The 25250-nt window shown below is 39.1% G+C and overlaps 1 protein-coding gene across 1 annotated transcript in view; it reads right to left on the reverse strand.

The window, feature by feature from the left end:
• FMN2 (formin 2) overlaps positions 1 to 25250 on the reverse strand; it is a 313404-nt gene that overhangs the window by 103568 nt on the left and 184586 nt on the right. Inside the window, 1 exon segment of the mRNA XM_027094056.1 lies at positions 14225 to 14286. Within this exon segment, the coding sequence (XP_026949857.1) occupies positions 14225 to 14286 (62 nt within the window).

The following is a 25250-nucleotide window of genomic DNA, read 5'->3' on the forward strand; positions in this document are numbered from 1 at the left end:
TCACTAAATATTTATTCACTAAAATAAGGAATCTACCTCAACTTCTCCTCCATTCCCCCAATCCCCAACCATCACTTCTCACCAGGCCATCTGAGGAGTGTGTACTAGGAATCAGAATCAACAGATACATTTAACCAACTGTAAATATTACATACTGCTTTTGAAGATATTTTACCCTCAGAACTCAATGGTATTAAATAACCCAAAGTTAACTGTAAAGATTTTTGCTTTTAAAAACTCAACGGGATATACTGTATTTAGTATCTCTGTGGATTCACTAGGTGTTTTGGGTTTTTTTTAACATCTTTATTGGAGTATAATTGCTTTACAAAGGTGTGTTAGTTTTGGCTTTATAACAAAGTGAATCAGCAATACGTATACATATATCCCCATATCTCCTCCCTCTTGCAGTCTCCCTCCCACCCTCCCTATTCCACCCCTCCAGGGGCTCGCAAAGCACCGAGCTGATCTCCCTGTGCTATGTGGCTGCTTCCCACTAGCTATCTATTTTACATTTGGTAGTGTATATATGTCCATGCCACTCTCTCACTTCGTCCCAGCTTGCCCTTCCCCCTCCCCGTGTCCTCAAGTCCATTCTCTACGTCTGCATTTTTATTCCTGTTCTGCCCTTAGGTTTTTCAGAACCTTTTTTTTTTTTTAGATTCCATATATACGTGTTAACATACAGTATTTGTTTTTCTCTTTCTGACTTACTTCAGTCTGTATGACAGACTCAAGGTCCATCCACCTCATTACAAATAACTCAATTTCATTTCTTTTTATGGCTGAGTAATATTCCACTGTATATATGTGCCACATCTTCTTTATCCATTCACCTGTCAATGGACACTTAGGATGCTTCCATGTCCTGGCTATTGTAAATAGAGCTGCAATTAATATTGTGGTGCATGACTCTTTTTGAATTATGGTTTTCTCAGGGTATATGCCCAGTAGTGGGATGGCTGGGTCATATGTAGTTCTATTTTTAGTTTTTTAAGGAACCTCCATACTGTTCTCCATAGTAGCGGTATCAATTTACATTCCTACCAACAGTGCAAGAGGGCCACCTTTTCTCCACACCCTATCCAGCATTTATTGTTTGTAGATTTTTTGATGATGGCCATGCTGACTGGTATGAGGTGATACCTCGTTGTAGCTTTGATTTGCATTTCTCTAATGATTAGTGATGTTGAGCATCCTTTTATGTGTTTGTTGGCAATCTGTATATCTTCTTTGGAGAAATGTCTATTTCAGTCTTCTGCCCATTTTTGGATTGGGTTGTTCGTTTTTTTGATATTGAGCTGAATGAGCTGCTTGTATATTTTGGAGATTAATCCTTTATCAGTTGCTTCATTTGCAAATATTTTCTCTCATTCTGAGGGTTGTCTTTGCATCTTGTTTATGGTTTCCTTTGCTGTGCAAAAGCTTTTAAGTTTCATTAGGTCCCATTTATTTTTGTTTATATTTCCATTTCTCTAGGAGGTGGGTTTAAAAGGATCTTGCTGTAATTTATGTCATAGAGTGTTCTGCCTATGTTTTCCTCTGAGAGTTTTATAGTGTGTGGTTTTACATTTCGGTCTTTAATCCATTTTGAGTTTATTTTTGTGTATGGTGTTAGGGAGTGTTCTAATTTCATTCTTTTACATGTAGCTGTCCAGTTTTCCCAGAACCACTTATTGAAGAGGCTGTCTTGATTCACTAGGTTTTAATTCCTCAGGAAACAGGTATTGCGCCGTCAGTATTGCTTTTTTGTGTTTTTTTAAATAAATTATTTATTTTATTTACATTTATTTTTGGCTGTGTTGGGTCTTCTTTGCTGCACATGGGCTTTCTCTAGATGTGGCGAGTGGTGGCTGCTCATTGTTGTGGTTTGCGGGCTTCTCATTGCGGTGGCTTCTCTTGTTGCCGAGCACGGGCTCTAGGAACATGGGATCAAGAGTTGTGGCTCGCTGGCCCTAGAGCGTAGGCTCCATAGTTGTGGCGCACGGGCTTAGTTGCTCTGTGGCATATGGGAACCTCCCGGACCAGGGCTCGAACCCGTGTCCCCTGCATTGGCAGGCAGATTCTTAACCACTGTGCCACCGGGAAGCCCAGGTTTGTGGTTTCAGAAATTATGTTGTGGTTAGATTTGGAGACTGCCCCAAATTCATTGACATCTGTAAGAGAAAGCTCCCTGCCAACCATATGCCACCAGGGAGAACAAAGATTACATTCTAAACAAGGCTGTGTAACAAGAACATTCATCTGTTTCACAGAGGTTACATGGTCCAATGACATGGAAGCATCTGGAAAAAGCAAGTATGTATTTATAGCAAAGGATTCAGGTTGGCTACGTTTATTGTTCTCAAGGATAAGCAGTGGCATGCCAAGTAAGAGTGTTATTTTGTACACCTGAAACAAATATCTCAACTACATTTCAATAAAAAATGAAAAGGAAAAAAAAAAAGTAAAGTAACTGGTAATAAAAACATTACTCCTCATATATTTAATATATTTTGTTATCAATTAAATAGACATTAGTTTATTTTTTCTTGATAAAACTTAAATATCCCTTTGAATACCATTATTAAACTATTAAGGCAAAATTAAGACTGTATTTAGATACCTTTCAAACAAGATTTCAGACCTGAAATGAGTAATTACAGTTATATCAACACAATAAAGTTTTGAAAGATTTCCAAGGAGTCCCCAAGCCAGACCCAAGAGCACACATCAGTTTTTCCGTCCAGAAGTACCTTCATATGAACAAGATTCATGTCCTATGGAATGACACGTGACATAGGAATTACATGCCAAATAAGAACAAACCTCCCTACTGTCCATGCCAGCTACTGGCTCTGGGCCCTCAGCTTACCCCACTGACCCCATTGACATAGTGGACGGGCCTCAGCACTGTGCCCTTCACCGGGGTGAGCACAATGTTATGCTTTATCAGTAGGGGGTGCTGGAGGCACACAGCAGGAGGAAAGGGGGCTTCTGGTGTGCAGGTATTGGCCTTTTCCTCTCTGCCTGTGCACAGATGATCCACAGTGTGGGTGTGTGAGGACATGGGTTGGGGGTCCTCTGGCCAACTGTGACTGCAGCCACAAACCAGAGCACATAGAGCCCCTCGGAGCTTTGCAGTCCTGGCCGAGGTCCCACGACCTCTTCACTCCCCACGTGGATACCAGGCACTGCACACATGCGCCAGCCACGGCTCACCTGGGCCCTGAGCTGTTTCCTGGGCTCTCTCAGCGTGGATGCGGCAGGCTCTGGGCTCTGCCTGTGGGGCATCCTGATGCCAGCACGCCTGGCCACAAGCTGTGGCTCACCTGCTGCCCTAAGTTTGTTTTCCACTCACCCAGAGACTGGGGACCAGGTGTGGTCTGGGCAAACCAGGGTGCTGCAGACACACCTAGTCCAGGGAGAAGGTCTCCCTCCAAGTCTCTCCTCGCTTGGGTCCTAGAGCCATCTTCACATCCTTGTACTCTCCCAGCACAGGTTAACCATTCACTATAATAAGTTTCCCTGTTTACTTTACCCTGAGGCTTCTATCCTCTGACTGGACACGGACTGATAGCACAGCCAATCCCCAGCACCTGACATCCCACTTTCTGCCCTGAAGCAACTAGACTCCTATATCAATTTGAATGAATGAGTAGACAACTCAAACCTAACAGGACCAAGACACATTTTTATTCCTCATCCTTCACCAAACCACTTCAATGTATCTCTGAATGGCAACTCTATTGTCCAGGCCAAATTCCTAGGGATCCCCCTTCATTCCTCTTTCTCACAGTCTGTATCCAGACCACCAGAACAAAGGCACCAGTCGCCCCCACCAGGAAGCCTACACAACCCACTGAAGCAGCCTTACCCACTGGGAGCAGACACCAAAAACAACAGGAACTATGAACCTGCAGCCAGCAAAACGGAGACCCCAAACACAGTAAGTTAAGCAAACAGAAAAATACACACCAGATGAAGGAGCAAGGTAAAAACCCACCAGACCAAACAAATGAAGATGAAATAGGCAGTCTACCTGAAAAAGAGTGAAGAGTAATGATAGTAAAGATGACCCAAAATCTTGCAAATAGAATGGAGAAAATTCAAGAAACGTTTAATAAGGAAGTAGAAGAACTAAAGAGAAAACAAACAATGAAAAGCAACACAATAAATGACATTAAAAATTCTCTAGAAGGAATCAATAGCAGAATAACTGAGGCAGAAGAACGGATATGTGACCTGGAAGATAAAATAGTAGAAATAACTACTACAGAGCAGAATAAAGAAAAAAGAATGAAAAGAATTGAGGACAGTCTCAGAGACCTTTGGGACAACATTAAATGCACCAACATTCTAATTATGGGGGTCCCAGAAGAAGAAAAGAAATAGAAAGGGACTGAGAAAATACTTGAAAATACTTGAAATACTTCTTTCCCTAATATGGGAAAGAAGATAGTTAATAAAGTCCAGAAAGCACAGAGAGTCCCATACAGGATAAATCCAAGGGGAAACATGCCAAGACACATATTAAACTATCAAAAACAGAAACACGCCAAGGCACATATTAAACTATCAAAAATTAAATACAAAGAAAAAATATTAAAAGCAGGAAGGGTAAAATAACATACAAGGGAATCTCCATAAGGTTAACAGCTGATCTTCAGCAGAAACTCTGCAAGCCAGAAGGGAGTGGCAGGACATATTTAAAGAGATGACAGGGAAAAACCTACAACCAATATTACCCAGCAAGCATCTCAATCAGATTTGATGGAACAATTAAAAGCTTTACATACAAGCAAAAGTTAAGAGAATTCAGCACCACCAAACCAGCTTTACAACAAATGTTGAAGGAACTTTTCTAGGCAGGAAACACAAGAGAAGGAAAAGACCTACAATACCAAGCCCAAAACAATTAAGAAAATGGTAAAAGGAATATACATATCAATAACTACCTTAAATGTAAATGAATTAAATGCTCCAACCAAAAGACAGAGACTGGCTGAATGGTTACAAAAACAAGACCCATATATATACAGTCCAAAAGAGAACCACTTCAGACTTATGGACACATACAGACTGAAAGAGAGGGGACGGAAAAAGACATTCCATGCAAATGGAAATCAAAGCAGAGCTGGAGGAGCAATACTCATATCAGATAAAATAGACTTTAAAATAAAGACTATTACAAGAGACAAAGGAGGACACTACATAATGATCAAGGGAGCAATATTTATAAACTGTATAAATATATACAAATTATAACAATTGTAAATATTTATGCACCCAATATAGGAACACTTCAATGCATAAGGCAAATGCTAACAGCCATAAAAGGAGAAATCAGCACTAACATAATCATAGTAGGGGACTTTAACACCTAAATTTCACCAATGGACAGATCATCCAAAATGAAAATAAATAAGGAAACACAAGCTTTAAATGATACATTAAACAAGATGGACTTAATTGATATTTATACGACATTCCATTCAAAAAAAACAATACAGTTTCTTCTCAAGTCTTCATGGAACATTCTTCAGTAAAGATCATATCTTGGGTCACAAATCAAGCCTTGGTAAATTTAAGAAAGTTGAAATCATATCAAGTATGTTTTCTGACCACAATGCTATTAGACTAGATATCAATTACAGGAAAAAAATATGTAAAAAATACAAACACATGGAGGCTAAACAATACACTACTTAAGTACCAAGAGATCACTGAAGAAATCAAAGAGAAACAAATGACAATGAAAACACGACGACCCAAAACCTAAGGGATACAGCAAAAGCAGTTCTGAGAGGGAAGTTTATAACAATACAATACTACCTCAAGAAACAAGAAAAATCTCAAATAAACAACTTAACTTTAAACCTAAAGCTATTAGAGAAAGAAGAACAAAAGAACCCCAAAGTTAGCAGAAGGAAAGAAATGATAAAGATCAGATAAGAAATAAAAGAAAAAGAAATTAAGGAAACAATAGCAAAGATCAATAAAACTAAAAGCTGGTTCCTTGAGAAGATAAACAAAATTATAAACAATTAGCCAGACTCATCAAGAAAAAAAGGGAGAAGACTGAAATCAATAGAATTAGAAATGAAAAAGGAGAAGTAACAACTGACAATGCAGAAATACAAAGGGTCATGAGAGATTCCTACAAGCAACTATATGCCAACAAAGTGGACAACCTGGAAGAAATGGATAAATTCTTTGAAAAGCACAACGTTCCTAGACGGACCAGGAAGAAATAGAAAATATAAACAGACCAATCACAAGCACGTAAATTGAGACTGTGATTAAAAATCTTCCAACAAACAAAAGTCCAGGACCACATGGCTTCAAAGGTGAATTGTATCAAACATTTAGAGAAGAGCTAACACCTATCCTTTTCAAACTCTTCCAAAATACAGCAGAGGGAGGAACACTCCCAGACTCATTCTACGAGGTCACCATCACCCTGATACCAAAACCAGACAAAGATGTCACAAAGAATGAAAATTACAGGCCAATATCACTGATGACCATAGATGCAAAAATCCTCAACAAAATACTAGCTAACAGAATCCAACAGCACATTAAAAGGAACATACATCATGATCAAGTGAGGTTTATTCTGTGAATTCAAGGATTCTTCAATATAAACAAATCAATCGATGTGATAAACCATATTAACAAATTGACTGAAAAAAACCATATGATCATCTCAATAGATGCAGAAAAAACTTTTGACAAAATTCAACACCGATTTATGACAAAAACCTTCCAGAAAGTAGGCATAGAGGGAACTTTCCTCAACATAATAAAGGCCATATATGACAAACCCACAGCCAACATCGTTCTCAATGGTGAAAAGCTGAAACCACTTCCACTAAAATCAGAAACAAGAGAAGGTTGCCCACTCTCACCACTATTATTCAACATACTTTTGGAAGTTTTTGCCACAGTAATCTGAGAAGAAATAAAAGGAATCCAAATCGGAAAAGAAGAAGTAAAGCTGTCACTCTTTACAGATGACATGATACTATACATAAAGAGTCCTAAAGATGCTACCAGAAAACTACTAGAGCTGATCAACGAATTTGGCAAAGTAGCAGGATACGAAATTAATACACAGAAATCTCTTGCACTCCTATACACTAATGATAAAAAATCTGAAAGAGAAATTAAGGAAACACTCTCATTTAACATTGTAACAAAAAGAATAAAATACCTAGGAATAAACCTACCTAAGGAGACAAAAGACCTGTATGCAGAAAACTATAAGACACTGACGATAGAAATTAAAGATGATACAAACAGATGGAGAGATATACCATGTTCTTGGATTGGAAGAATCAACATTGTGAAAATGACTATACTACCCAAAGCAATCATCTACAGATTCAATGCAATCCCTATTAAATTACCAACGGCATTTTCCCAGCACTAGAACAAAAAATTTCACAATTTGTATAGCATCACAAAAGACCCCGAATAGTCAAAGCAATCTTGAAAAAGAAAAATGGCGCTGGGGGAATCAGGCTCTCTGACTTCACACTCTACTACAAAGCTACAGTAATGAAGACAGTATGGCACTGGCACAAAAACAGAAATATACATCAATAGAACAGGATAGAAAGCCCAGAGATAAACCCATGCACATATGGTCATCTTATTTTTGATAAAGGAGGCAAGAATATACAATGGAGAAAAGACAGCCTCTTCAATATATGGTGCTGGGAAAACTGGACAGCTACATGTAAAGGAATGAAATCAGAAAACTCCCTAACACCATACACAGATATAAACTCAAAATGGATTAAGGACCTAAATGTAACGCCAGACACTGTAAAACTCTTAGAGGAAAACATAGGCAGAACACGGTATGACATAAATCACAACAAGATCCTTTTTGACCCACTTCCTAGAGAAATGGAAATAAAAACAAAAATAAACAAATGGGACCTAATGAAACTTAAAAGCTTTTGCACAGCAAAGGAGACCAAAAAGAAGACGCAAAGACAACCCTCAGAATGGGAGAAAATATTTACAAATGAAGCAACTGACACAGGATCAAACTCCAAATTTACAAGCAACTCATGTAGCTCAATATCAAAAAAACAAATAACCCAATCCAAAAATGGGCAGAAGACCTAAACAGATATTTCTCTAAAGAATATATACAGATTGCCAACAAACACATGAAAGAAAGCTCAACAGCACTAATCATTAGAGAAATGCAAATCAAAACTACAATGAGGTATCACCTCACACCAGTCAGAATGGCCATCGTCAAAAAATCTACAAACAATAAATGCTGGCGAGGATGTGGAGAAAAGGGAACCCTCTTGCACTGTTGGTGGGAATATAAATTGATACAGCCACTATGGAGAGCAGTATGGAGGTTCCTTAAAAAACTACAAATAGAACTACCATACGACCCAGCAATCCCACTACTGGGCAGATACCCTGAGAAAACCATAGTTCCTAAAGAGTCATGTACCACAATGTTCATTGCAGCTCTATTTACAATAGCCAGGACATGGAAGCCACCTAAGTTCCCACTGACAGATGAATAGATAAAGAAGATATGGCACATATATACAATGGAATATTACCTAGCTATAAAATGAAATGAAATTGAGTTATTTGTAGTGAGGTGGATGGACCTAGAGTCTGTCATACAGAGTGAGGTAAATCAGAAAGAGAAAAAGAAATACCGTATGCTAACACATATATATGGAATCTAAAAAGAAAAAAAAAATGAATGGTTCTGAAGAACCTAAAAGCAGGGCAGGAATAAAGATGCAGACGTAGAGAATGCACTTGGGGATAGGGGGAGGGGGAAGGGTAACCTGGGACAAAGTGAGAGAGTGGCATGGACTTATAAATCCTGCCAAATATAAAATAGATAGCTAGTGGGAAGCAGCCGCAAAGCCCAGGGTGATCAGCTCGGTGCTTTGTGACCACCTAGAGGGATGGGGTAGGGAGGGTGGGAGGGAGATGCAAGAGGGAGGAGATATGGGGATATAAATATATGTATAGCTGATTCACTTTGTTATAAAGCAGAAACTAACACATCACTTTAAAGCAATTATTCTCCAATAACGATGTTTAAAAAAAATTGGGGGGGATTTGAAATAGATGTAGAATCAAGCAGTATGACAATAAAAGTCAAAGGTGAAAGAAGTACGTAGTGCTAAAGTATTCTTAGGTTCTATCATTCCTGTAGAAATAGAAAAGTGAAATATTCTGGTATTATTAACGAAGTGGTTAAGAATTATTTGTGTAAGACTGTGATAAATCAGGAATGATTTTAATCTCTAAGGGAACAATTTTTAAAAGTTAAATGGATAAGACACAAGCTAATATATGGTAATGTTTTTAAATAGGAAACAAAAATGATTAAACCCAAATAAAACATATAAGGGAAGAAATGTTATACTATAGAAACAAACGTTTGTATAAAATGAAAGATGATATAGCTATACTACTCAGACACTTTAAGGCTATAAACATTAGAGATGAAGACAAAATGCATCATCATGATTAAGCTGTCAATCCAACAGGAAGATATGAATCCTAAATCTCTATTTGTCAAAGAGTCAAACTTCACAATATGTAGAGCCAAATTTGACTAAATGTAGACTTGAGGATTCCATATTTGTAATGTGAGATTTTAACAAACCTTCCCCACTGCTAAAAAAAATAAATCAGTAACGACAGAGACTTTAACTACATGATTAGCAAACTTGATGTAATTGATATATATATATATACACATATATATGGACTACTGTACTGTATTTAAAGATGTATGTGAGGCCACTCTCACTTTCTGAGACAGACCACATTCTGTCTTTGGAATATGTATCTGTCTAAATAAACCTGCTTTCACCTTAAAAAAAAAAAAAAAAGACAGAAAGCAACATTACTTTTTTTTTTTTGCGGTACCCGGGCCTCTCACTGTTGGGGCCTCTCCCGTTGCGGAGCACAGGCTCCGGACGCGCAGGCTCAGCGGCCATGGCTCACGGGCCCAGCCGCTCCGCGGCATGTGGGATCCTCCCGGACCGGGTCACAAACCCGTGTCCCCTGCATCGGCAGGCGGACTCTCCACCACTGCACCACCAGGGAAGCCCGCAACATTACTTTTTACAGTGATCGTTCTAAAAAGTATAGCATTTGAAATAGCGATAGTCACCATTTTAATCTCTTTCATTGATAAAACCACACCAAGAGCAAAAATAGAATTCTCAGGTCATTCTTTAATTAATTAGTAATTATTTTTAATATTATATATAAGCCATAATGCTAAACATGGAATATGAAAATCCTACTGATAAGGAATTTATAGTTAAGTTAAAAGATAATACATATGCACACATAACAATAATATAAATCAGAAAGAGGCAAGTGCCCAAGAAAAGAAGATATAAAGCACAACAAAACTCCAAGGCTGTCCTGCCTACAAAGGACATTATTGGAACAACCAGCAAAGCACTGGGATCTGAGGGTTAGATGACAGCAGTATATCAATGTCAATTTCATAATGGTGCTGGTTGCATTGTGGTTAAGTGTGTGCTACATTGTAGGAAATATACACTAAAGTATTGAGGGACTATCAAGCATAATGTTGACAATTTATTTGCAAATGATACAGAAGAATTGTTCTTCATAGTATACCTGCAACTTTATTGTACCTCTGAGACTGTTTAAAAAGAAAAAAATTCAAATTTTTAAATGATGATTGTAAACAAAGTGGTATCATTCTAAATTTAACAAAGGTTTTAAAAATGTATTCCCTGTTAATTCATGTATTTACTCTGCTTCATTCGGCAAGATCTTCAGACCCTCGAGGGGAAGGTCCAGTTTTAATTTAATTTACATAGTGCACAACCTTTGTTACCTTCAATCCTACCAGCCTTAGAGACAGTTATTTGCTGTTTGACAATGTTAGATATTTTAAGTTCTGTGCCCACATTTATTTTTATTAAAAAAAAATCATAATAGTGTTGAATGGCCTAGAAACTTCTTTTTACATCCAACAAAAAGTTGATGTTCTCCTTATGAATTATTAGAAACCTTATTTTAAAATGAGGAAACTGAAGCTGAAGAAGCATCAATAAGTCACTGGAGGTGTCCATGAGCTTGTTGTGCTGGAACCTGGGCCATGTTCCTCTGACTTTTCACCCGAGTTCCCTCCATCACACAGTGTGTCCTTGCTCCTCCTGGAAGGTCCTGTCCAGTTCCCCCTGAGAGTCAGGAAATTCTGTGCCTCAGAGCACAGTCATCAGGAGGGGACCAGGGTCACCCCCAGTGCTGAGCTGACAACCTCTCTGGGTCAGTTCCCTCTTTTCTAACAATAGTACTTCTTCCTCCTACCCCCTAAGTCAGGGGTAAGGCACTTGGAGGATTAAATATAACGCACTTAGATCAGTGCTTGGTGTATAATAAACATTAGATTATTACTATTCTAAACATCATATACCCTGATTTTTAAATGACCATGGCTCTTTCAGGAACTTAAACAACTGGAATGAAGGGATTTGAACAAATGCATTTTTCACTACTAGGGAACATGTATCTCAATTTTCTCTTAATTTAGGGGGAGTGCCTTGGTTTGCTAGAAGCATATTCATCATCTAACTGGAGAAGCCTTCATCCACCACTGTTGTCTGTCAGTCAGAAAGTAACAGATATGTCTCAGTCTTCATCTCTAGAAAACTGAAGACCCTTATATGCCAATAGGTCCCTGGAAGTTTACCCTTAATGACCCAGAATTCTAAAAACACGTAAAAATTTTAAACTTTCATTTACCCTTTTCAAAGTTTCAACCATTCCACTTCTCACCACTTTTTGTGTAGAGCAGGTTACAGTAAGCTACCACACCCACCTAAAAAGAATCACTCATTACTTTGCACGTTCAGTCCTGTTATCACAAAGAAGTAAAAATAGAACAAACATGTTCAATATGGATCCTTACTCATGATGCTATCAGTCAGCCTGAAGAGGCAAAAAGTATTTGAAAACCATATAACAGAAAGTCCAAAGAGGTCTTAGAACCAAGCCTACCAGCAGATTCCACTCATCAATTCATATATATATATTCATTTAATGTTTACTGAATATTTCCTAAGTGCCCAATACTACCTAAATCTAAGTGCTGGGGATGTTGTCGTGGACAAAAGAAATAGTTCTGCCTTCTTTGGACCTGTATTTTAATGGATGTTACTCAGGAATTAGCATGAGTTCTGTCTGTATACAAGGCATATACAATTATCTATTATTTGTAATGGGTGCTTTAAGCTCTCCTACTGAAGATGGTGATCAAAACAATCAGGCCCATTCGTACCGAAACTAGTATCACTGTGAACCACTCCCACCAAAAAGTGATTTTCCTGACACAGTGGAAGTCTGAACCATCAAATTTAAAGACATCAACAATATAAAGAAAACCACAAGTGTAATCAGTGCCATATGGTACTGGTTCTCCTTTCACAGGGTATGACAGTAAGAAATTCTGGGTAGCTGTCTGGTTTGTCCAGAGTCAGAAATTTATATTTTGTGAAAGTAATTTACTTTGAAAGGCTAAAAACTCCCAAATAAAATACTCTAAATCACTGCAAAATAAACTTCCCTCATAAATATAGTTGTCCCCAATGTTCTCTATTTTTTCTGTATGTTTCTGCACATGGATATACCAGCTTAAAATAAAACGTTCATGGGTCTTCATATAATATACAGACATGTATCTTATGTATCTACATAAACGCATGTACACAGTATATGGAATGTGTGCACGAGATACAAGTTGACACCCACACTGACATCACACCGTTAAGACCTGTTGAAGGCATTACTCTCCCTGGTGTTTCCTCCTTTCTTCCACCTGGTTCTTGGTTGAGAGAGGGCTGGCAGGAAACACTCGAGGGAAATGAAAGCTCTCTGTACCTCCAAATGGTTCCATTTTTTCCAGTTTCCATCATGTACTGAGTACCAGGTAACAAAACACTCACGCCCTCCCTCTCCGCCTCATGATCGAGTCACATGCCTGCAGCCACGATGGGGACCAGGGGCCAGTGCTACATCACCCATGGACTGGGTGACACACCAGGAGAAATCTCAGCCTCAAAGGGACACCACATGGACGCACGCTTTAAAAGTACCAAATCCAAAAAAAAAAAAAAAAAAGTACCAAATCCAAGAACGGACAAGCAGCTGGAACACACTCTCCTCAAGGGAGTGGTCAGGGACGGGGGTCTGACTCCTGCCCACCAGACGTGTCTCCAGAGCCAGAAATTACTTGACTGGGTACAGAAAAGCCCAGGACCAACCAAGACCAGGCCCCAGAGAGCACAGAGGTTTAAATACCAGCCAGACCACAGGCAAGAACAGAAACAAAATGAAAAAAATAGGGGCACACGGAGACTTTCTCCCAGATACAATCCAGCACACTGAAAAGAGAATCTCTTTCTCACTACGTGAACCAATGTCATTTAATGCTGTGCCCCAGCTACAGCCATTTCATGCAGCCCTGCCCGGACTGCCCTTCTGAGAGCACCATGCCCAGGTCATTCTCCTCATTCCTGTTCCCTGCCAACTTCTTAAGTGAAAGTGCTACTAGAAGAAAGACACGATGTCCTGCCACTCAGTGAATGAAACTCCGGCAGATAGAGAAACAGAGTCAGAATGAATTAAATCCCAGGCTCAGCACCAACACGGCCTGTGTGACCTTGGGCAGGTCGTGTGGACGCTCCATGCCAAGTTTCCTCATCTGCAAAATGGGTAATAATAGCAGCTACTGATAGTTTCTATGTGAAGATTAAATGCATCAGCACGTCACACTATACTCCGCTCAAATTAGCGTCCGCCTAAGTACTGATTATATTTCAAAAGAGGGAATCTGAAAGACCTCATGTACAACATGGTTTGAATCACAATTTTTTTTTTACATCTTTATTGGAGTATAATTGCTTTACAATGGTGTGTTAGCTTCTGCTTTATAACAAAGTGAATCAGTTATACATATACATATGTTCCCATATCTCTGCCCTCTTGCGTCTCCCTCCCTCCCACCCTCCCTATTTTAAAACTATGAGACCACACATTTATTCAATATTTTCCTAGAAATTATTTTTACAAACCCATAGTTATGTAAATTCAGTGCCCCTGGAACAAATTTCCTCAGAGGACATGGAAGCAACGAGCCTGGACGTGTATGTTGTTACATCCTCACACATAAAATTTCCCTGTTACTCACATTCTCATAGAGAGCTTGAAGGGTCTCCAGGTCAACCACAGAATTGTCCAAGTTCACCACAGCTGCGCAAAAAAGACAAAAGAAAGAATATAAATTGCCATAAGCCAGCTGTGAAAAGCTCCAACCACCTCAAACAACAGTGACCTTCCACAGAGTGGAGTTCATACCCGGCAGGCAGAGGGTGGGGGCTCTGCCTTCACTGCAGCCTCCTGTCGGGCCACCCCCCAGGCTGAGCTGGAATTTCAATGGGTCAGGTGTCAAGTGTCAAAGCTTTCACACGCTCCACAAATACAAAATCCCAGGAAGAGGGCCCAATGGTCACAGAGAAACTGTGAGTCTGTCTCTTTCATGACTCACCTGAATGAATTTGAAAAATCTGCTTAATACCAGAAAAATAGGCAAATCACTCATGTTACTGCCACATCCTGTTTTTTGTTTGTTTGTTTGTGGTACGCGGGCCTCTCACTGTTGCGGCCTCTCCCGTTGCGGACCACAGGCTCCGAACGCGCAGGCTCAGCGGCCATGGCTCACGGGCCCAGCCGCTCCGTGGCATGTGGGATCCTCCCGGACCTGGGCACGAACCCGTGTCCCTTGCCTGCATCGGCAGGCGGACTCTCAACCACTGCGCCACCAGGGAAGCCCACACATCCTGGTTTTACACCAATAAATGTAAATATCTGCCAATTTATGTAAAGACGTTTGACAAAGGTTAAATCTAATCCCTAAACTGGTAGACTAATATGGAAACAGCAGGTGCATTTCCTGTTGCAACTTTTTAAATTGTTATAATCAAAGGAAAATTCTTTGATTATGGTATTGAGATTGGCACAGATGCATCCTTAAAAACCCATCTTTAATATACAAACTGCCCTGCTTATACAAGGAAGAAGTGGAATGGATAATCAAAAACTGGACATGTGTTCTTAAGTGCGTATTTTGGCCTGGGAAACGTGTTGAATTTTGGAATTGGTGTGTTTTATTACTTAATTTAGGTGTAGGTTAACCAAAAGCATTTTGCATTAGTTGTGCACAAATTAGCTGGAAACGAGGTGAATTTGCTCTGATCAAATATGTGCCAAGTAGTCACTGAAGCTGTTGTGGGATTAAAGATTTCTGGGAGAAAAATCACAGAATGGATAATCAAAAAGTGGTTAGACTTACTTTGATAATTGTGGCATTTCACAGTGCTTTTTTCCTCAAAGCTTAAAGTACATGACACATTTCTGGCAAAATCCCAAGTAAGAATTAAGAAAGCCAAATTCAATACTGAAACACAGGATGGATAAGAAATCTCACCAAGATAATTTAGCATTTCTGTCTGGAGATGGGAAGTGAGTCCAGATTCACCAAAAAAAATCATATCAACTAGAATATAATACTTCTAGCCTAATAATATTCCACTATCTCAATCTCTAAAAAAATTAGGTCTCAAGTTTAAATCTAAGAATTAAGATTTGCAATCAAATACTTTTTAGACCATATAAGGCAAACATACCACAAACTGTTTAGTGTTTCAAAGCAGTAAACCATAGCCCAGCTATGACTAAATTTCAAAAGCTAATTAAAAGGGATTAACAAATGATTTTCACTAGAGGTAATATGGCTAAAAATAATGTAACAAAATACATAAAACTAAAATAAAGATATCATCTTCATGCATGGAATTACCATTTTTAGATTACATTCATGCAGAGTCTAGCCCTTAAGGAGACTCTTAGAGTGAATCCAAAGTTCTCTAACTTTGGAATTCATTAGCTAATAATCCAATATTTCTATATTCCTTGGGAGATACACCGAGAGATCGACAGGAAACTATGAAGGAAATGCTAGTGGTCCACTTAACACAAGGTTTCATTTTCAGAACAAGGAAAAGAAACACAATAAAATCATTCATGCTCAAGTCAAAACTCATAAAAGATACGATTAACCTCTGACTTTATTATTTTAAAACATAGTATTATTTCTACAAGTTTTCCCTACATGAAATGTTACTTGTAAATATACTGAGGTTTCTCACATTTTATCTCGTGCAATGTTACGTGCCAAAGAATATTTTTATAAATGTCACATGGTCCTAAGCAATTCCTCAAAAAGTCCTAATCCATGAAATGTCATTTTTTAACCATCCACAGGAAATCTCAATGGAAAGCAACTCTGCTACTACTTTACCACATAATTTTCCCTTAATTGGCTTCACACGTGAGAAATGAAAGACACAGGGACTAGATGAGGGGAAATATCATTCATTCATGTTTGTTTATAACTTAGTCCTGCCCCTCCTTCTCCTCCCCCCAACCAGCTTAAAAGTTTGGCTCATTTTAGGTTAATATAGAGAGTGATGTCAGCCATTTGTTTAATGTAGTGATGAGATATTTAAAATATGAATCAATTCTTGACAACTAGTCACTTGACCATATGGCAAAAGTGTTAAATATATCTGTACTGGTTAAAAATTGTTTTCAGCTGTAAAAAGGATGTGTGAGTAAATAATGACAAACAAAACTGAGATAGGTTGGTACTGATTCAGGGACTACAAACAGCTTAGGGCCAACATTTTTTTAATGGTCTTTTCCTCAAGTGGAAAAATGGCAGCCATGGCTCCATCGATCACTCTCACATTCCAGGCAAAATGAAGAAGGAAGAAAGGAAGCAACAAGAAGGCATGTGTAATGCCTATTCTTAGCAGATGTCTCCTTATGTCTCTCTGGCTAGAGTAGTTTCCCATGATCACCTAGAATTGAGGAGAAGCTGAAAAGTGTAGATAATGCGGACAAACTGCTATCTCTAAGAAAACAGTGTTTTAAAGCTCCAGCTTAAGTAATCTCTGAAACACTCCCTAACTTCCATAGCTCATCCTGACCTTCCCAGCCTCTTGATTCTACCCTTTAATACAAGTCACCTGATACATTTCAGATATTCCCTCTTTTGTATGTATGTGCTCTGTCCCTCCAAGGAGATTTTGAAGAGTGTGATAGCAAGCATGTGTCTTAGGTATCATCAGCTTACGCCAGAGCGTTCCACATATAGTAGAAAATTGAAAAGATTACAGTGCAAAAACCAAAAGTTATTACTGAACCTTCGGAGAGAAGACATAACAGCCAAGCTTAAGAAAGACTCACTAGAAGCCAAATATTTGCATTATCAGTTCCATAAATCCACAGAGGCAGCAACACCCAAGAAAGCAAAAGGCAAATACCAGCACGGGTAGCAGTGCTGCTCACACAGTACCACGAGCATAACGGCCCATGTGATGATGAGGGAATCTGGCAATGAGTCCTACAGGGTAAGAGAAAGCTGTTTCTGGGGGAGAGGTCTCCTCTTCCGCTTCACATCTGCATTCTTTGGGGGATGAAAATGGTCAGTGTTTACTCATTCAGGAGTTTCTAGTTCTGTCTTTAACTGTCCTGCCAGGGGATATAAAAAGAAAAAAGAAAGAAAAAACACCAGTTTGGTAGAAAGGCCTAGAACTGTTATCTCTAAATTTTTACTTGAAACTCAGTAAAGCACAGAAACGTCGGCTGCGGGCATGCCGCTGTACCACATGATGGCAGTGGAGCCAAGGGTCACACGCAGAGGCCCTTTATACGGAAACACGATGCGCTGACACCTGCCTGAGAATCTGCTCACCCAGGAGTTACTCTAAAAACTGTCCAAATGTATGACTTAACAAAACTTTCCTAAAGATGCAGTCAAGCAACTTTTAAAATTTTGTTGGCTTTGCTTGGCTTAACTGAACAAATCCAACAATTTATTAAAACTAACATTTCTCAGAGAGAGAAAGGCACTTGGGACCATCTTCATCTGAGTATTTCACACTTGAAAATGAAACCAAGCAGGACCCTGCGGGGCCCTCCCGGGTACAAAAGCCTTTCCGTGTCCCCCGTTTCTTGTCTGTAGGAGAAAGGCTTCAGCCTCCGAGACCTTCCCTGAGTTACTAATGAAAGTGAGAGAACAAAGGAAAGGCAGTCGGGAAACAGAAGCACAGCTGGTGCAGCGACGGGGCAGGGTCCCAGTTCCTCCTCAAGAGATGTACTTAACAATCTGACACACACGGAACTCTGAGCTCTTCTACAGGGACTGGGACTCCACGCAGTGGAGGATGGTGACTTAAGGCTGAGCACAACTACAGGGACCCCAGACTGGTTGGAACCACAAGGCTGATGATGGACATTCCTGGAGCCCCACCTGGTTATCTCCCCACCAACCAATCAGAGGAGGATCACACACCCGGCAGCCCTCCCCCCAGATTTTGCCTATAGAAACTCTTCCCCCCAAACCATCAGAGCTTTTTGGGCACGAGCGACGCATTCTCCTTGCTTGACCCTGTAACAAAACTTTCTCTGCTCAAACTCCAATGTTTCGGTTTGTTTGGCACATGGACTTGGGTCCGACAACAATTAGATGACAGGAAACACTACATTTGCGTTCCTTACACATCCCAGCACCAAACACGCTTGAGCTCCTGGTCACAGGTGCACAGGCACACCTTTCAGCAGGAAACTAGCCAGAAGACACATTGGGTTACGGTTTGGGAAACACCCAAGCTCTTGAATAATACTTGAAGCAATTCTGGATTACCTAAAGAATACAAAACATTTGTATTCATCTATGAAGAAAACAGAGTATCTTCTTGAAAACATTTTCATCCATTCATTGAACAAATATTCTCAGAGTCCTAAGTCTGGCCCAGACACTCCTCTCAGCCCTGATAGACATGCTTCTTGTCCTTGAAGAGTTTACAGTTTATTACCAAGCAATTAAAATGCTGTATGCCCTGGAAGGAAGAAAATTGTAGTTTTATAATGTCGTGTGATTTAGGAATCGTATTCATTTATACTGTCCTCTCTTTTCAGGCAGCTTAACCAGGTGGCAGACAATAAAATGCCAGAATTCTATAGATTTTGTACTTAGGCTATGTAGAGAAAGGTTTTCCTATTGGAAAAATTAATCTGACACCCAATCCACCAATGGTGCATCTCAAGCACACCTACTTCTACAATTTTAACAACCTAAGTGCCTAAGTCAGTGGGCCTCCCTGACAAGAGTTGCATAAGTTAAACTGTCAGCAAGTGTTTTTGCCTAAGTCAGTATGGCACCTGCTTTTATGGACAGGGGAAGATGAATATTAAGACTATGCTTCTGGAATAAAATCTTTAAATGCAAACATGACTGTCACTGTAGACCTTTTAATCTAGCGATACTGTATTTCACTTCTGTTTTTGGAGAGATGCGTTGACTGGACCACACAGGTACGACTCAGGGATTATCTCAACTATTTAGATAAGATTTACTTAGGGACTTCCATGGCGGTCCAGTGGTTAAGACTCTGCACTTCTCCTGAAGAGAACATGGGTTTGATCCCTGGTTGGGGAACTAAGACCCCACATGCCACATGGTGTGGCCAAAAAAAAAAAAAAGAAAAGAAAAAAGTAGACTTACTTAAAAAAAAAAAAGATTTACTTGACTTTGGCAGGTGACAAAATCTAGGGTGTGGGATAAAGGAGGAAGAAGAAAAGACTGGCACATCCCAGATAGTGTTTATGTTAAGCATAGTGTATAAATGACCAAATAGTTTCAAACAATGCATGGCACTTTGTGTAAAACAGCCACTGTCTGTTGAATGTTTTCCATAAACCAGCACTGCAAAACGTCCTTTATTGCCCATAGTCCTTTACTGCCCAAAATGGACCTCACCTTGCAGCTTAGGTAAACATTTATACTCATAAAATAGAGCTTAGTGAGTCTCCCTTGATCAGGACCCTAACTCTGGGATCACATTTGCCACTGTTTTCTAGCACACGCTCTAAATGAGCAACAGTGTAAAATTTTACTTTGAATGTAAGCATACATATTGCTCCATAAGTAGAGAACATATCAGAAATTTAAAATTCCTTATGCCAAAATAACTTTCACACAGATAATTATACTTTTTTCAGTGTAATTTACACAAATACATCTGACTTTGAAAGAAACCCAGAACAGAAAGATTGAATTTACAAACACAGTGATTATAATTATGATTATAAAGAAAAAATTTCCTTTTAAAAATAATTCACCTAAACATACAGTTAAATACCTTTCTTACTATATTATATATGAGCAACTATATATTGGCACACAGGTTAAGGTAGGGGAAGTTTAGTCACTGAAAATTAAAAACACATCAAAAAATAAGTATATGTATATTTATAACTAAATAATTCATAAAGGCTAAAAAATGAAGAGAAGTGAAATTATGCCCAGCACATGCAAATCAAAAAGGCAAGCGTTATGATCTTGATATTTGACAACTTAAGATTCAGGCCAGGAACATTGTGTGAACAACAAAACAATGAAAAAAGATATTTTTAATGCTAACAGCTACAATTCCCAATGAAATTATAATAGATATGAATTTATGTCCCCCAAAACACAGGTGCAACCTTCGTAAGAAAGAAACCACAAAATATTGACAAGGAGAGACAGACAGACAGACCCACTAACAATGGGTAACTTTAATAAACCACTCTGGTCAAAACAGATCAAGAAGAAGAATACAAATAAGGATTTAGAATATATAAACAGAAAAGAGTGTTATCTTATAGTTACATACTGAACTTTGTATTCTAATAAAACAGTATACACTTTCTTTTCAAGGCACATGAAATATTTATGAATATTGACTATTAAGTCACAACAAAAACGCCAAGCAACGTCATAATACAAACTTATTTCCTAATCCCACACAATAGACTATTAACGGATTAAAAAAAACTCAGTTGTGAACTTGTAACCTATGACTGAGAAGATTAGAGTTTACACACCAGAACTTGACATGTTACGGTCGTTCCTTTCATTGTATTACAGATGGTTTTGACTAACAACTTGGGTCTCAGGACTACTTTTCCAAAATATTTAAATGTACGAAAAATCTAAGCAACATACATGATATTTATCATGATCCACCTGGAATAATTTCGGGTTTACTTAACTCAACATGTAATTAATATGTGCAAAATGTGAGGGGCTGGTTCATGTGTGTGTTAACTCACATTTGCTCATTTGTTCAGTTAATGAAGGTTTTCGGTTTTCTCTGTCAATGTATGAATTTGTGTGTAAGGGTTAGTTTGATGTTTCATTGTTCAGAGGAATGAGGGGTCAGTAAAATAACATAATCATGGGAGGAGTTTCCAACATTAGGATTTCTTTGATGTAATTTTAATAAATAAAAAGTTGCTTCCCAATATAACACTAAAATTTAGAAACTTTCTCCACATCCACACCTACTGCCTCATTGACCAGTGACCTCTTCCAACCATCACAAAAATTTACTAAAGTCCTTTCCTTACCTGCTTCTGTACGTAAATAATTCCATGAAAAATTCAACCATTAAAAGCAATCAGACTTTGAATTTCATCACCCACATAAAGATTCTTCTGCTTCCCACTAGCTAGCTATTTTACATTTCGTAGTGTTTATATGCATTTTTGTTTGTTTCTTCCTTTCAAGGGGACAGAGTCCATCTGAACGTGTCTGTATAGGGAAATGAGTACTGGTGACTAAAATACTTTCTTCAACACTTAAGAATTCAGTCTCAGCTGCAATCACAATCCTCACTGTTCAAGAAGAAACAAATTCCTGTTGTTAAATTTCCCGAGACTATCGCACCTCTTTCCAGCTGAGGGGAGGGGAGAGGAAGTGCACTGTCCTCACCGGGTAGGATACCACACAAAAAACGCATCCAGGATCCCTTTATGGCACAGAATGAGAGACAAAGTTCACACGGGGAACTTGGAATACGGTTTTCACACTAAGCTTTTCCCTTAAGAAGCCACATGCTGCATTACCCGATGGTTCTAGGAATGCAATCCCAGGTACCCGTGAGCCCAGTGTCACGAGCCATCTGATAAATGGCTGAAGTGCCGATCCTCCTACTCCGCTCACCCCAGCACTCTCAGACCCTCACTCACCTCAGAGGATAAAGACCGGACAGCATCTGCAGAGCGACCTCTTTGGGCTAAAATAGAAGGTCAAGACACAAACGACTTTATAGAGTTCAGTTTTAAAATACAAACATGACTCCAGTTATCCAAGGGGCTTTCCCTTGCCCCCAAATAACAGTCCAAATCTCCACCCATCTCATGGATTATGCAAAAGATATATTTTCGCAAAAACAACAACAACGACAAAAAGACTAGCGTATGGAACCTCTCCATCACAAAGCTGCTGTGATTCATTATGTGCTCATAGCTGGGCCCCCGCGGCCCTGGGCCAGCAGTACCTTCAACAAGCACCCATGATTGTAAAGAAGAGACTCGGGTTACAGGGGAGGTGCCCGAGGGAGCTGCAGAGGGGACTGCAGGCCGCACAGAGCTTACATCTGGGGGCAGAGGGGCAGCAAAAACAAACACAAACAAGACTTGATAGTAATTCAGACAGTATGTGCAGTGAAGGAAAGGAAGACCCACACCCAAAGCTCATTGCTTCAGAAAAGCCCCAGGTACTGGGTTTCTCCTTCCCACAGAAGTATAATTCAGAAGTCCAGTTGTGGAACAACGTCAAAAAATATAAGCTAAGTGCAACCTAAGGGTTTTTGCTGGCCCTGTAATGAAAGGCTTATAAATCATTTTACCTTGATTCAATAATCTACATGTGACTTAAAATGATGAGGTCTTTCTTTTTATAAGAAACTCTAAGTAATGAATTTATATTTTAAATTAAAACATATTCTCAGCAACATGGATGAACCTGGAGATGATCATACTAAGTGAAATAAATCAGAGAAAGACAAATACCATATGATATCACTTATATGTGGAATCTGAAAAAATGGTACAAATGAACCTACTTACAAAACAGAAACAGACTCACAGACATAGAAAACAAACTTATGGTTACCAAAGGGGAAGGGGGGAGGGATAAATTAGGAGTTTGGGATTATCAGATATACACCACTGTATATAAAATAAACAACAAGGTCCTACTGTACAGCACAGGGAACTATACTCAGTATCTTATAATAACCTATAATGGAAAAGAACCTAAAAATGTATATATGTATAACTGAATCACTTTGCTGTAGAGTTGAAACTAACACAACATTGTAAATCAACTATATTTCAATAAAAACTTTAAAAAGCAAAGTTTATCAGAAAAAAAGACAACTGCTATAAACACTAAAGCAACCACTAAAGAGAAAATAAAAAGTTCTATTGCCAATAAGCAAATAAAGGAGATCATTTGCATCTTTTAAAAATAATTCAATTAAAAACATGTTCTGACATTAAATTTCTGAAAGTAGGTTTCAATAAAAGTGTCTATATCTCACATGCACTTTTCTCCCCAACGAGGCCATATCAATGACAAGGTCACACCGATGACAAAGTCATGGAGCCCACTGGGTGGAGCCCACTTTCTTCTCAAATTTCTGACCCTAAGTGACTTCATTTCAATGAAAACTGTTCACTAAGCCACCCAACAGCATTGACTACATTTTTAATGTCTTGATAACTATACTAAATGGATCTTAAAATTCCATACACCATATGAAGAAAACACTTAAATGTTAAAAAAATAAAAGAAGCATGAAGCAATTTCCAAGTGAACCTTGTAAATTTGAGTTTCATAAAGAAACCAGGCACTAGAAAACCTACTGGGAAAAAACAACACTGGCCACACTGAACCCAACTTCTGAGACTATTACAAAACTAAACAAAGGATTATGAATAGCCTTTCTTATTGTGGACAGAAAATGTTGCTGGCCAGTCCAGTGAACAATGAATGTGGCCATGAGCCACTGCAGCTGCCCGCAGCGGTGCACCTCAGGGGACTTGAGGTGGAGAAAAATAGGACACTGGCCCAGACAGCTGAGGCACACATCAAAGGAATGATCCCCATAAGCCCAGACTCTGGCATCTTCCCATACACAGAAAAGCACTATAATCATTAACTTGAGATGTCTGTTTTTTGTGATTAGCAGTAATATTTTCATGTCTGACTACATGTGTTTTGTTTTGTTTTCTTTTCTTTTTCCAGCAAAAACTCCTATGTGCCCCGGTGCCTGCCTTACCTCTTCGGACAGTTCCTCAGAGTATCTGAGAAGCTGTTTCCCAGGCTCTAGTTCTCAGTAAGGTCCCCAAATAAAACTTAACTTGCAACTTGTAGGCTGTGCATTTTTCTTCAGTCAACATTATGGTAATTAATAGGCAAGTGAAAAAGCTTGCATCTTAAAGAAAGAAATTAGAAATTCTATTAAAAAAGAAACCTGGAGTCTGTAATCTACAACTTATTTGATAGAAATTCCATAAGAAAAACATTATTCAGTGGCAGGCAGTGGGGTAAAAAACTGCTACACGAGTAGGCTACCAGAACACTCGGGGAAAGAGTTACCACAAAACATTCTACAAAGTTCCAACAGTTCAGAAAGGGTATTTCCAGGATTTTTAAGTGTTCTTATACTTTACACTCAAAGCGAGAAACTAGCTCACCTTTCAGGAAAATAGTATGTCAAAGCAGGAAACAGAAGCCTCTGTCCGTGTACTTAGATTCTGCTCATGTCCATCACCAAGGTTCATTTCACCACCAAAGCCTAATTCCTTCCCTCCACCATCTTCCCTGCCACCAGGACCCACCAGCGACGCACGTGGAATGTGGGTGACACAAAGCACAGAGACAATAACAAGAAAGCACAAAGTTACAGGAGACCCCGGCCTTTAAAGACCCAAACAAACTGCTCTCCTTGCAGATAAAGCACCAGCCAAAGATGCAGCCACACTTAACTTCTAAGAGCTGCTATTACGCATAATTCTCATATTTGTCTCCATTCAGAAAAGAGAAATGGACACAGCCCAGTATTAACTCAGCATTTCAGTAATACTGATGGAAAACCCAAGCTAAGAACAATCGAATCTACCGCGGTTACTTGCCCCCTGAACCTGAACCCCCATTTCTCGCCTCCTACCTCTCACTTGAGAATTCCACCACAGGGCACAGCTCCTTCATTCTTCTCCCTCTGCTGTCTCCTGGGCAAGGCTTGTAGTGGAACCCC

Source organism: Aethalodelphis obliquidens, unplaced genomic scaffold (assembly GCF_003676395.1).
Source record: "Aethalodelphis obliquidens isolate GAN/ISIS:26980383/991018 unplaced genomic scaffold, ASM367639v1 scaffold87, whole genome shotgun sequence".
In the NCBI taxonomy this organism is placed as follows: Eukaryota; Metazoa; Chordata; class Mammalia; order Artiodactyla; family Delphinidae; genus Aethalodelphis; species Aethalodelphis obliquidens.